Below are 15033 nucleotides of genomic sequence, written 5' to 3' on the forward strand. Positions count from 1 at the left end.
ATTTCTGTTAACAAAATACTGCCATAAAAGAGACACCCATACCAATTACTAGCTCATACCAATACCAATTACTTATTGTTGTTAGATGTCCATGTGAAAATTTAAAAGGTACTCTGATTTTTTTCTTTTCAAAATAAAATGTTTTACTAATCTGTATGCTCTCTGTTGTACATAAATGTTATCTTTCAGAAATTTATTTTAATAGAGCTTACACACTTTTTGATTATTTTATTGAAATAAATGCTGAAAATTTATTTAAAAATGTTTCTCAAATCAGTACAATGCCTAATCATTCATTCTTCTGCTTTCGGTGAGATGGAGCACACTTCTGTGGGCACAGAGATCAAACAGAAAGCCATGTGCTATCAGTTCCTCAAAACTGCATCACAAATTACACCATTACAAACAGTTGTTACTTAGCCCTTCTGAAGACAGTCTCTATTGAAAAACCAAACACTTGGTTGGCATGGCAATTCCATTTCATGTTACAACGCACATCTGTATCCATTAACCTTTCAAAAGACTTCTTACATAAATCTGTAGATAAGCACTACAAAAGCAAGCTTTGAAAACAAGTTTCCTTACTTCTGAAAACTGTATTATTTCTGTTGTCTTTAAAATCATAAACGTTTTTAAATTTATCTTTTCTCTATTATTCACTTGTAAAGGTTTAAAATTAACTTCCTTATCACATGCTCAGTGATACTACACAAGTAAGACAGCCAGGAATCAAAACAAAACAACAAACAATAGAAAGATACACAAAACAGAGGATCAATGCCAGAACTTCAGTGGATTTAAATTTACTGAAGACCTGTTGTACAGATCTCATACTAAGAATTGAGTATAGAATAAACTGATTATTAATTTATATTGGAATTCTTTAATTAAAATCTTCTACATCTTACTAGCACACATGTTCACAGCATCCTTACTAAATAGTTAAAGCAAAATCTAAATTAAGTATAAATTCATATAATTACTTGTCATTGTCATGCTCTATTTCCACACTGGGTCACCACTTTTTCCCCAAAAGCACCAAATTATCCATGATAGCTAGGAACTACATATTTAGTTCTCACCTTTAGTGTCATTGCTGTGAACTTTCACAGAGGAACAGGAAGGAATCTGGTGCCCAGATTGCAGTTGTGCCCGCAAAGCAGGCACAACTGGCTGATTGGAATTCCACTCGCACATGCCAAGCTCAAAGTTGGAAGTCTGTAGTGCTAAGAGACAAAGGAAAGTAATCACTTAACTTACTAGTTACCAGACTAATTCTCATGTAATATATTTGCTTGTTAAACTGGCAATTTTTCTGCCTCTGGTTTCCTCAAGTGTTCAGGCTATTGATGAGAGCTATTTAATATTTCAGGCTGCTATCTTGAGTAATACTATTTTAAAAAAACATTCCTTAAAGATTTTGTCAGAGCAGTGGGCTGGTATTTGTGTTAGCTGATCACTGCAACCTTGGTAAATTCATTCCCACAAAAAGCATTGTAAGGAAACATCAAAATTGACATGTCATGAAGAAAAATATTTATATTCTTTCCTACATGATGCCACCATAAAATCACTTCAAATTTCAGTTTAACAATATTTCCATATTCCTTGCAACAAAAGACTTCATTTTAGAACCAAAAGATTCTGAACACAACACCACATTAAGAATTTTTAAATTCTTGAAGCTTGAGATGTCACATGGTAGATGTAAAATGTTGTGTAATTAACTATGGCTAGAGGAAGAAAGTAAAGATTTTAGGCATGATTTTAAGTACAAAAAATGTCTACTTTTCAACATTTCGGTGTAAAAGCAATCTTCTATTTAAGATGAACTTTTAAATTGATGTCAAAATATCTCAGAGAGAACATAAAGATTCCTAATGATTTGGAGAAAGAAATTTATGTTGGTATACATACACGTTACTGTCTTTTGCATTTCAAAGTCATTGTGATATTCACAATATTGATGTCTCAGTAATACATCCTGTCCAACTGATGCTATAAACCTGTCATTTCCTCCATTTATTCCAATGTTGCATAAAAACGTTCCCTTTTCTTCAGCTAAGTGCATCAACTTTGATGAGCTTGCTGACAACTTATTTCCCATGGAAAATGCAAAATCCTAGATTGATTCATAAAAAATTGATTTTGGCAAATTCCAACACTTGAAGAGAGTTGCAATAAACTCAAAGGGAGAGTGGAGTTCTTTGTTAAACACTAATTATTGGAAATACTTCAATTAATTCTGCATTTTTAAATTCATTTATAAATATTTGAGGAATTTTCCTTTGCAAATAATCTGTCTCGAAACAAAACACCCATTTTCTAACATCTAATAACAGTAATATAAACATTTTGGTTTGGTTTTGTTGTGGTTTTTTTTTGGTTTTTTTTTTTTTTTTTTTTTTTTTAACTTCCATCCCCACAGTAATTCATTCTAATGACCTGACGCCAAGTAGTGCATTTTGTATATTAAAGTTTGTATCCTTGCATGAACAGAATTAACTAAGGAGTTATGCTTAGCTGGGACAATGTCAGTTGTAAAATTTCATACTGGATTTTTTTTTAAAATCAAGTTTAAAAGTGGTATGTACAAATTACTGCAGTTTAGAAACTGAGTTACTGAGTTAAAAAGGAAAAAAAAAAAATCACACTAATATTGTAGACAAGCTAGATAGCTTTTGCATTGCAAGCAGCATCAGAAGGACAACACAAATACCTCATTCTCCCACAGTGTTTCATGCCTTCAGTGTCTTTGTTCTCATGCCTGTGGCAAAATCAGTCCTAATAAAGGAGTTCTTTGTATATGCTTTGTCAGTATTCAAGAGGGATGTCTTAAGGGCAATTGTAGATACATGGATAAGAATATAAAACCTTTGAATGATATGTCTACTAGAGTTATAATTATAGGAGATCATCTTACATCTGTTCTAGAACGTAATTTTACTATTTTCTGTTTGATAGCTAAAGTAGTTATTTTGTTTGATAATTGAAGCAATTTGACAACTGTTTGGAAGAAAATAAAACTAGGATATTTTAAATTGCTATGCTCAAAATTGTTTGTATGTACAAAAATCTCTTTTACAAAAGTGGACATGAGAATGTGAGAGTGTATTTTGGGGATAGAGGGATAGAAAAAGACTTCAAATCTTCATGAAATTACATTTGTTTTTATCCATCAAAGTTTGGATCAGGAAACTCCTAAAAACACAAATGCATAAGCTACTTTATTCATGACCCTAACAACACTGTCATACTAATGAATACATATGCACAATTCAGTTCACATGTTTACACTGGCATTGAAAATTTAAAAGATTTCATGGATTTTTTCTACAAATTTAAAAGAAGACTAATTGTATAAAAGCTTAACAAGATATTCCTGAAGGAATACAGAAAAAAGTTACTTATAATGCAAGCTACCATTAACCTGACCTTTTACTTTAATCGCTGGAAAATGTTCAACAGTAAAATTACTCTTGCAGGGAGAAAACTAAAATTTTTTGACCTGTTCATTAGCTGCTGTGAGCAACTGCTACTTAGATTTCTCCTAATTAAGTTCATTTCTAATGTTGACACAGGATAAGAATGGGCTCTTACTGGACTATGTCTGAGTGCTGTAGCTCAATATGTGTACCTCACTACATATTTCGGTTGTTGTCATCTTAGCTAATTTTAGCACATAGATTTAACAGTACTGTTGATTACGTTTGTTTCTATTTTTAATGTTTTTCTCTTTTTGAGACAGTATTTAATCTCTGTGATTGATATGCTTTTTGTTTATGTTTGCCTTAGAAGCACTTTGTTTATGGAAAAAAAAGGGAATCAGTATATTTGTACAGAGAGACTTATATCCACCCACTCAAGTAATCGTGTACATTGTTAGATTCTGGCAATGTTTTTTTTTGTTTGTTTGGGCTTTTTTTTTTTTTTTAATATATATTTGAGCATGTCCTTTTATCTCCAGAAATCCTTCAAGCAACAGAACAAAGCCAGGAAAATCCTACACGTTTCGTCTTTCCTTTTTTCATTGGCAGTTTCAAATTCAGCTTCATCTGAGTTCACAGACAAGGATACATGTAGTTTTAAATTAGCATCCTTTAAGTAGCTCATTTAAATAGCACTGCTAGGAAACCTCTACAAAACAGAAAAGCAAGATCAGCAACAACACGAAAACATTTATATGAATTTAGCTTCTGCAGCTGTTCACTTAAAAAAAAGTGAAAACATGGAAAGCCTTATACAACTGAGTCTAGTAAGCTCAAACTTTATTTTTCCACAATAGAGATCTCCTTTGTATGCCTGAATCTTTAAGATTTGTGTCTTGTTCTTACTACAATCTGCTTATGATTGCTCAGCACTTCTAAAATGTTAACCACATCCTTCTATTTTCCCAATGGGACCTCTGGAGAACTTTGTTTTATACTACAGTACAAAAATATTGAAAAACTTGTTTCTGATATGCATCCAACATGGCATCCATAACTCACATCAAATTTAAAGACCAGACCCTCACAGTCTGTGCCATGTCTCAGAGTCTGGAAGCAAAAGGGATGTTTTGAACCAGAACTGTACTGAGCTGATGCTGTAACCTGAGTACAACACTGCAATCCTCTTCTGTAATATAGAGCAGCAAGTAATATAATTTTTGCTAGGATGGGTTGCATCTTTTTCCCATGAAACTGTGTTGGGTTAAAAAGCGAAAGACTGAATGTTTTGCAGCAGAATCTCAATACGCATAGATGGTTCAGCTGCAGAGCTGTCAGCCTGACTCTACAGCTCTTGGATGTAGCAGAGCAGAACAAAATAATCCCCCCTACAGCTGAGGAGCAGGACCTTTCACATTTTTAAAAATAAACACAAGAGCTTTGGGAATTTCCCTAAACTCAGCTCCGAGGCTTTCCCTGAGTTTATGAAAATATCAGTTCTTTGGTTTGATTTTGGGCAGAAAGAATCTTTGGCCAATGAAACCTTAATGTTCTCCTATGCAGGTATAGCGTAACATACTAGATTTCTTGAGGTATTTATTGTCGTTCTTTGTAACTACATTTAGATGTAATTTGACAGATGATGGTTTAGAGTAATGAAAAAACATGTAAAAACATTGAGTTAAGAAAGTCTTTAAGTACCATATGGCTCTCTCTTCTTTGTGTTTCTCTTCTAATCAAAGCAAAAAGCAAAGAAAATGAACAATTTCCTGAAAAATAAGTATTCTTACCAGATGCTAGAGAACATCCTTCACTGAAAGAAACATCATCAATAGCAACTGTTACATTTTGTCTCTGGTTCTCCACCATACCATGGAAGATAACCTGCAGAGTTTAACATGAAATCAATAAGAAATGACATTCACCAGTGCAACAGATGAAGGAGCAAAATCAAACTAATTTTACTGGAAAAGATCTGGGAACCACAGCAAAATATATTAAAATCTAAGCAGGGATCATAATATTCAGGAAACAGAAAAGGACTATACATTTTACCAAACCATTCTTCCCTCAGAAAGTAGAAATATTAATATTTTCTGGGTGTTTTTAAAATTTACCAGTGACCTGGAACAAAGTCAGGGCAACAAACACCTTTCCAGTTTAGAAGCCTCTCATCAACAAGTTTTCAGCCAAAACAAATCTTGAAGAGTATTCAGAATGAAAAGCAAAACTCAACATTTATTCTGTTCCAACATTACAATAGTGATGCTTTTCCTAAAAACATCCTCTGTATTTAGATAAAGCTACAAACATTATACATGTCTGTCTTACAGGCAGATTTTAACTTACTGCAGTGATGTAGGAGGGAACTGATCAACCACACTTCTTGGAAAGCAGCAAAGATTCATAGTACAAAATTTTAGGGGTAAGGAAATAACTGCAAAAACAGAAGTGAAACCCTAAGTCCTGAACCTCTTCCCTTAATGAAATTTGTGAAAAAGAAATTTGGTTTGAGTGGAAGGGAGAAAAGAAGTAATTCAGGAGAGGAAACCAGAATATAGTTTGCCACAAAGGAGCCAAACCAGACCAGCTGAGATTGTAGTGTGTTGTGCAATTCAAGTGGTAATATTCTTCATGTTTCAGAATTTCAAAGTTTTAGAAAGCCAAATCCCCAAACTGTAGTCTATAATATATGCTTTTTAAAGGAGTGTATTTACTTATTTAAGTAGAAGGAGAAACAAAAAGTATTAGTTAACATCATTGACTGGCAAAGAAAATAAGCAGCTGAGGCTGATTTTAATTAATATCTCACCAGTTATTCTTGAAAATTTGATGCAAAATACTAAAGCAATATTTCAAAAAAGATTTCTACTCTGGGAAAAAGATTATATTCATTTCCTATTCAATTTTTTCCACAGTAAATGTAATCGTTAAAAAGAAACACTGCAACTAAGAAATCTGAAATTATAATCAAAATACTTAAATATGACAATGAAATTCCTATTCATTATAAGGTTAAAGATTTTGATTATTTTGTCAGATAGGAAAAAGACAATTATATTTCTAATGCTTTCATTGCAATGGGACTTTTTCACGTTGATGCAAAGAACAAGTATGATTACAAGTCATTTGATAACAGGTTTTACTTATTTGTGCATAGCTTGAAACTTTCTTGAAGAATGACACAGACAGCCCCGTAGGGCTAAAGATCTCATAGAAGGGAAAGTTCAGAAGCACAAGTAAACTGTATGACCAGCATCCTGCAAACTAACTGCAAAGAAAGTCTCAGCCTTGTTCTACAGGTTTGGTGATATACCCAGCTACATTCCTTTAGTCAATTGTAACAATTTCTGCACAAAGTTTGACATCTGTCTCTTTAAAGCTGGATGTACCAGCTCTCCTTACAGAAGCCAAAACATAAAAGTTCACAATCTGCAATCTAGTTAGGATTTGATCCAGAAATTTAGAGGCAGGAAGATGGCATACTTTATTGAACATTCCCAAAGCCAGATAATTTTCTAAACCATGTAAAGAATGAAAAAGTAAATATAGAAAGAAAACCTTCCAGTACAATCTTGCATTGCTAAACAATTGCTCACATCAGATGAAGCTAAATTTTCAACAGATAACACTAATACTAGAGTTGGGTGCATGTATTTTATAACATACATCCTCAACCAGAGTTGTGCAGACAAATATTGTTTCAAAACTCCTGATCTTGGAATTTTACCTCTGCAAGTCAAGTAATTCTGTTACACTTACATTTCAAGGAAACAAGGTTGCTCCCTTACACCTTCAGGTTTGTACACTAAGCAACTGCTCACAGCTTTAAGCAATAAGATTATTCAAATGCATTCGATGATAACGGCTCAAAGACCATAAAAAACATAACTACAGCAAATAGTTCAGTGTTTGTCACCTGATGCATCTCTAGAGAGCGGAAGCTATCAGTACAGAGCAGAATTTCACAGACTATATATTTATAAATTAAATCTCAATTTAACAATACAGTTAGACTGAGCCTAAAAGCATATTTTACTGAAGGTTAAGTTCCCAAGATATCACTTCTATCAGCAGACATATAGTTTACAATGCAAGAAGATACTCTTATTTAAGACACATGTGCATTTTAAGTATATCATCACCTTTAACACCAGAAAAATGAGAACAAGCAGCATTTATTACTGACAGTCTTGAACTTCCAAATAGCTGATCTTTTTTATATCTTGTAATAATGCTTCCCATTTACAGGAAATTTATACTTGTCTTACTAGAAGAAAGGACTGTAGAAACCTTCTACCTTTATGTTCAATTTACAGACAACTCACGATACCAACCTCAAAATTTTCAGTGCTATTGACTGTGATGCTTTTTTCTTTCCACTGGTTTTGCAGCTCTCCTGAATCATCCCAGATGTTCTCAATAGCATCTTCAGAGTGCTTTTGAAGCCCCACCATCAATACTCCACTCTGACTGATCCAATACTGAAATGTAATCTAGCACAAAAAAAGTTACAATTCTTAGAGTGAAGTGCTATGACAAAAAGCCAAAATAAAGGACTATGCATCAAAATACCTGGCAAGCATGTTCTTCATCAGTTGGAAGCAAAACTTTGGACCTTAACATTGCAGAAGACAATCTCATCTCGGAGGATAACGAAAGGAAATAAGCTATTAAAATAAATATAAAAACATAAATTTGGAGAAATATAACAGTAAAACAAGAAAAGATGCATTCAAGTATGAATTAGTAACTAAATTGCAAAATAGAACTTTTTCCATGAAAAAGATTCATGGCATACTCATAGCCATTTTATGCCAAGATTTATCTCATTATGACATATTGCTTCTCCGTGATCAGGCTAAATTTCAGGTAGGCTTCCAACATTTTTTCACTCCAGCTTCTTGCTCGAGTTCCCAATAAGGTGCAAAACTTTGGAAAAAAGCTGGTCTAGTGAAATGATCAAAGAACTTAAACAATTGAATATTTCGCATATTTCATGCCTAAACAAAAAAATTGTGACCTACAACAGCTCAAGTCTTTACGGAGGTAGAGAAAGACATGAGAGGATGTTACATTGTTCCACTTTCCCAGAGGATGCTTCTGGCTGCTTGGGAAACTTCCTCACAGCAGAGAAGAGGTCCTGGTATCCCCATGCTTGGATCCCAAATGAAAGAAGAATCATTCTCAGAATCCACCATAATCCTTGTGTTACAGAATATGTCCAAATTAAATCTTTACCTTACTTTAAAGTATAGCAGCTCAACCAGAGTAAGGAAAATGTGCTTGTAACTATGCCTCTTCCTGGCATGATTGCTTCAAATCTCCAGAATCAGATCTCCATCCATTTTAGAACATCAGATACCACTAGTCTAAATTTTGCTCTTCCATAACATTAAGTTCTCAGATACATTGAATTTTATAGTTAAAGGATGCAAGGCACAATGAAGGGAGAGAGAGAAAGAGGTAAACCACTGACAAAGTGCTACAAGTCCAGCTCGGTGAGCAATTCCTTCCAGAGAAGCATATTGCACTGCTGCATTCCCTTCAGATTTTAGAAATCCCATTGCTACGCCATCAGTACTTTTGGAGCCTGTCAGCCATAAGGACACTCCTCCCACCTATAATAATTTGTGGATTGGAGGCTTAGTAAGGCCCTCTCCCTGACTACAAAGTTTCATCAGGTTTTCCACTTGGGACTTTTTATTTTTCTTCCCTAAATAAATAAATAAATAAATAAATAAATTTATTTCCAGTTCATGTATATATATATGAACTGGAAATAAATAAATCAGATTCCACCTACCACAGGTTTTGTCATAGATAGAGAAGAAATTCTTTGAACAGCAATTCAAAATATTCAAAGTCCACATGGATAAGAGTTTTCAATTCATAAAATTTTGTTGGTTTTTATTTTTGAAGTGTTTTTCACTATATTTTTCAACTACATTATCAATGAAATAAAAGAACCATGTGAAAAAACAAAGATAAAGAGAACCCACTGAGTACTAGTAAACGGTTAAATCATTTAACAGATGATTTCGCTGCTAATTTGAGTGTAATTACTTATTGTGACAGCAGGAACTCCTCCCTCCTGTGCTCTGTTGCAGGACTTCAATCGTAAATGTACAATATATTTTCCAATCTTTAAGCAGGAACAAATATAAAACAGATTACACAGTCTGCTATTTTTTTTAGAAGATAAAAGGTAAACTTTTACTGGACATATGCAGGAATTGCTTCCAGGTCTTTGCTGCCTTCTGGTGCAACATACTACCAAGCATGCACAGACTCTAGAAATTTCAGCTTAAGTAGTATTTCTGCCTGGTTTATTTTGATACAACCAAGATTTTATTAGATTTTTGTTACATTGAGCTCACCTTGTATTTGTTTCTTGATTACAAGCTCTGTCATTATGTTGCAAATCACTTGATTTTTAACTCATGCACTTAAAATGAAGTTTATTTTACTTTATGAAAAAGTTTTGGTGTTAACCCAGATTTTTCTGTTCACATCACTTTAACCCAACATTTATTTGAAAAGAGTTTAATTTTTAGATTACATTGTTAAAGATGTGCTTGTTTGCTTTATAAGCAAAAAGTTATTAAAAGCATACCACAGAATCACAAAATCATGGGGGCTGTAATGAACCTTTTGGGAACAGATAGTTGAAGCCCCTTGCTAAAGTAGGTCCCCTACAATAGGGTACACAAGATAGCATCCAGGCAGGTCTTGAATATCTCTAGAGACTCCATAACATCTCCAGGCAGCTTTTTCAGTGCTCTGTCATCCTCACAGTAAAGCAGCTCTTCCTCATGTTTTTATGGATCTACTTTTGTGCCAGTCTGTGCCTGTTGCCCTTTGTCCTGTTGCTGCACACCGCTGAAAAGAGCCTGGCCCTATTCATTTGGCTCCAGTACATTAAATATTAATAAAGAAACAACAACTTTTCCAGGCATTCACCTCTAAGTCTACACTTCACATTAATTGTTAAGTGGAACTGTTACCTGTTTGGTATCTTAAGCAGAACATAGGATGTAGCACTTACTTGAGAACAGTACAAATTTCCACACCCCCAGATCATAATAGTTCAAGAGTGAGGACAAGAGCTTCTATAGGCTCGTCAATCTTTTAGTGATAATTTAGTCTTCTGTAAGTTATATTCTTATGTACTCTCTAATGTTTTATTGCCTGCCACCCTGTGCATGTTCTGAGGACTCAAAATTACTACTGTGTTTGTGAGAAGTGAGTGGGAGTGGATGGATAAGGAGAAAGAGACAAAAAAAAAAAGCACAGAGAAGATAATTAAGCAGTTTGGATAATAAGCCCACATATTTTCTTTGATAATAGAGTGCTCCATCAAATTGTAAAAAAGCAAAGAAAGAGGTTAACAAAGACGACTTCTAACAGCTCGGGAAAGCAGGAATAAATGCATTGAAACTAAAAATTTGGCTCAAGTCAATTTAAATTATGAAGAAATTTAAGTACTCCAAAAGAAAGAAGCCTAGTTTTGGAAAGTAAAGTTAACTTGGCAAAAGAACATGCATAAGGGATATATATCTCGGGAGACAGGGTCAATTATTTACTCTGTTGAGGGACAATATTTAAACAAAGTGAAAATATAATAAGTTTTAGAGAAGCTGGCTCCGATAGGCTATGAAATCTCTTCCTATTCTCAGCTCTAAAATCACCCTCTCTCAAAATATTTGAAACAGTAAGTTAGAAATGACATATACACATGCTTTAGTGTTCAAAAATCAAATATAAATATATCTCAAGGCAAGGGATTCAGTTATAATTTCTAAAATTTGTAAGTGTAATGAGTGACATTACAACATGATATCTCTGTAAAAGGTAGGGATCACTCAGGCAGATAAATGTGACTCTTGATGATTGATTACTTATTCCTCCACAAGAGCAGGAAACTGTTTCTTTCCACCCTCCTCCCTTCAACCACTCCTTCACCTTTCCCATCCCCCACAGAATTCTAAACTACTCTGATTATAAGCACCTAGAAAGCTCTAATGTCCAGATTTTTATCTTAGAAAACAGCGTGTCAGAACCCAATAGTTCTATCAAGAAAATAGTAATTTAAGCAAATAATAGAGAAGTAAATATCTTGTAAAAGCCCATGATTCCTTCAGTGAAGGCAAGGATTCTTACTACTGTCATTCCCATTATGGTCAGAATATGGTGGTCCCACACCGGAGTTGCCATTTCTTCTAATCCATCCAGGATGGAAACTCGCTTCATGAAGAGGTTTGCAGAGGTCAGTTTCAAAATCACATTTTTCAGAGGAACCTAAATTGAAAGACAATCAGAAGGGGAGATATGTGGGAGTGCATCCAGATCTCATACACCATGTGGAAAATATTTGTCAGCTTTTTCCCACATGCAGCAAAGAAAGGCAAGGTAAGGCTTTGCCTTCTAAGTGGGATTCTTTAGATACCAGGACTATCCTCATGCTGCCTTGCAAATTAGTTGCTCACACCAGGTCCTTGATATTTGGTCTGGAAAGAAGGACTTGGATTTGTTGTAACTTCTAATTTTAATTGAAAGTTTAAGTTCTTCTTCTTGCCACGCAAAGGAAGCCACTATGATAGCTGGATTTGGGGAATTTAATTTTAAAATCATAAGGTAAACTTGTGCACACGTGTTAACTGGAATATGTAAATGATAAGAGCATTAATCTGATATCTAGGAGAAAGAGCAGCAAATCAAATCCAGATTCATTAGTCTGTGTGCCCAGATGCCTTGAACTTTTCTCTGACAATGTGCTTCTCATTTATCGGAATATAATCCTGATATATGCTTGGCACAGAAGTCCAGAATCAATTCTGGGATACTTGTTCTTAGATCCTCTGCAATTAGAACAATAGTTAACACTGTATTTTGTACCATCAAATTCTGTAACTTCATTGTGCTGCACAAAACATTCTAAATGCCATTGACTGGAAACAATGCCTGTTGAATTCCCCAGTGATAGACATATCTCAGGTTAAGCATACCATTTCTATTTCCACAAGAGATGGATATTTTATGTTTTCACTACATAAACTTGAAACCTTCATTGTGCTTGATTTTGGTTTCTCTAGAAAAAAAGCACTTCCTCCAGGCCACATCTTTTATTATGCTTATAGAATATGCAGCAAGATACGCATAGTCTAACTTTTATGCAGGCTTTTTAACCATGTTTCAGTGAATACCACCACAGATAAACACTTAAAATGCAACTAGGGAAGGTTGCTCCAAAGATGAGTAAAAACAGAATAGCATCCTATGGGCTGTCTGCAAGAAATAAGCGCCAAAACACATTCCATTTAAAACAGGGAGATGAGGAAGTACTGTGGAACTCTGAGTGACAGGCTGTGGACTCTGTGGCTGCTCAGATAATGGTCTGGTTGTGCTGGGGCAGAAGTTTGCTGTCAAACATGGGAAGAGATCAAGGTGTCACTTTGTATGTTTGCCCATCTGCTGCACACTGTTCTGATCTGGGAATACTGCAAAGTTATTTTTCTACTTAAAATTCTGCACTGCAATCATATCTTCAAGATAGATCCCTACTGTTCTGTCTATACCCTGCACAGATTTCAGGCTGTTTCTGCTCTTAAAATTACAAAGATGGAATATTAGGTGATTCATTTTTATAGTCATTTAGGTCTTCAGATGTGGTTTGTGTTTTGTCACAGCATTGGAAAATAAGTGGAATAAGCCCTACAGTCTCTTTTACTCATTCATTTAAACTTCTAAAATTTTACTGAAAAATATTCACTATAAACAGTCTTAAAATATTTTGCTCTTAGAATATCTGCAAATGAAGTTTTATAAGTAGACGTATAGGAAACAAAACCTTGAAAAATAATTTGTTTCTGCCAGACTTGGATTTTTTTTAATATATATTTTTTTAATGTTTATTTGCAGATAATTCTGAGAAAAAAAAGTATACCTTCTAATCTTTTGACCTTTTTTTTGGCGTATGTCTTTCAGAAAATATTTTCATGTTAGATCTTCTGTGAAAGCAAACATTCCCTTAAAAAACAATCATGAACAATCAAGGATTTTCTTATTGAAAAAGACATTGCTCTCACTGTTTTGTGCACCTTGATGTTTTCTGTCTATTTGAAAATTTCTAAGAAAATCCTGAACATTATTTTGTGCACTTCATGTAATGTGAAACAGATATGCTTCAACCACATTTATGTTTTTGATGAATCACTGATATGCTTCCGCCACTTCAAGAGCTGAAGTTTAAAAGCATCAATAAAATGTTGGTTGATGAATCAGCTAGTATGCACCTTAACTTGACTGTAGAATGCTTCTGTGAACTGTATCTTTCTTCCCCTCTATAATTAACTGTTGCCATAACTTGATGTGAATATGAAAGTTATGAAGTTGGACGTCATAGCGTGACTTTAAAAGACAAAGTTGCAATGTGATTTATAATGATTAGTGAACTATAATAATAATATGAAATAGACCAAAAGCAAAATATCCTTTGAATTGTAAACTGATGGGGAAAACACTCACTTTGCTATGTAACATCAGGATAAAGATTTACAAATAAGGCACAGCATATAAGATAAAACTGAATCATCAAAAAATAAATCAAGGAAAAAATTGAGACAGAAGAAAAAGGAAAAGGAGAAAGAATAATTCTCAAATTCTTTCTTATATGAAGAATCCCCCCCAATTCCCACTGCTGCTACATTATGTTATCAAATTGTATCATGCTTACAATTAAGCCCACTGAGAATTACCTTGTCTCTCATCACTGCTGCTTTCGCACTGGTTGGTGAAAACACACAACTCTCCAGCTGGAGCAGAGGAGCCATCACCACACTGCCATTTCCTTTCTGTAGGTGAACAAATATCTGCCAGAGTAGCACAGTAAAGCACACAAAAGCATATGGATTTGTTCATGGGCTATGCTACGATCCAAACTCTCACTGTAAAAAGAATTACTTTTTACTGTCTAGTATTTGTTGAGAAGTATCTCTGAAAAAAGTCAGCGTTTGCACACATCTCTCAAAGACTTCTTCAGAATGTCAGAACTTTGCAAACCCACAGCTTAATGAAACATGACTTCCGTGAAGCAGCGACTTTCAACCCGGCATATCTTTGAATAATATTTAACTTAATTTAACATTGTTTTATGACTAAAAAATTTTGGTGCATGCTGTGCAAGTCTACTATGTATCGTTAACTTATTGACAGAATTTATTGCCTGATAGCTTGCAAACATGAGATAAGAAAGTAACATGATCACACAGGAGAATTACTAAGTAACCAGAATTTGTAAAGAACTCTTTCCTCGTAGAGTATTGGTAGATGCTCACAAAATTAATTTATAAGGAGCTCGTGCAGATGTAGAAACACCGTTAAAAATGCAATGCTGATTTTGCATCACATACATTGCAAGTGACTGATATAGGAACAGAAAGATTTTCAAGGCCTGTTAACAAATGATGCCAGCAGTTTAAAGAGGTATCTATTCATTACTTACTTGAACTACAGCTATAGAGACTGTATTCAAGGTATCTGATTTTCAATAGTAAAACAATTTGCATAAATGAACTAGCTCTGATTTCAAGATGACTAAATTCCT

General features: G+C 34.3%; 1 protein-coding gene across 1 annotated transcript in view; it reads right to left on the bottom strand.

Moving 5' to 3' along the window:
- Window positions 1-14463, bottom strand: part of MALRD1 (MAM and LDL receptor class A domain containing 1) — a 203587-nt gene extending 189124 nt beyond the window's left edge. The window contains exons 1-6 of the mRNA XM_048950504.1: window positions 14186-14463; window positions 11592-11729; window positions 8004-8098; window positions 7766-7924; window positions 5219-5312; window positions 1083-1226 (exon numbers count right to left, since the gene is read on the bottom strand). Of these exons, the coding sequence (XP_048806461.1) occupies window positions 1083-1226; window positions 5219-5312; window positions 7766-7924; window positions 8004-8098; window positions 11592-11729; window positions 14186-14348 (793 nt within the window). The 5' untranslated portion in view covers window positions 14349-14463. The remainder of the gene's footprint in view (window positions 1-1082; window positions 1227-5218; window positions 5313-7765; window positions 7925-8003; window positions 8099-11591; window positions 11730-14185) is intronic.
- Window positions 14464-15033: the final 570 nt, after the last annotated feature.

Source organism: Lagopus muta, chromosome 7 (genome assembly GCF_023343835.1).
Source record: "Lagopus muta isolate bLagMut1 chromosome 7, bLagMut1 primary, whole genome shotgun sequence".
NCBI lineage: Eukaryota > Metazoa > Chordata > Aves > Galliformes > Phasianidae > Lagopus > Lagopus muta.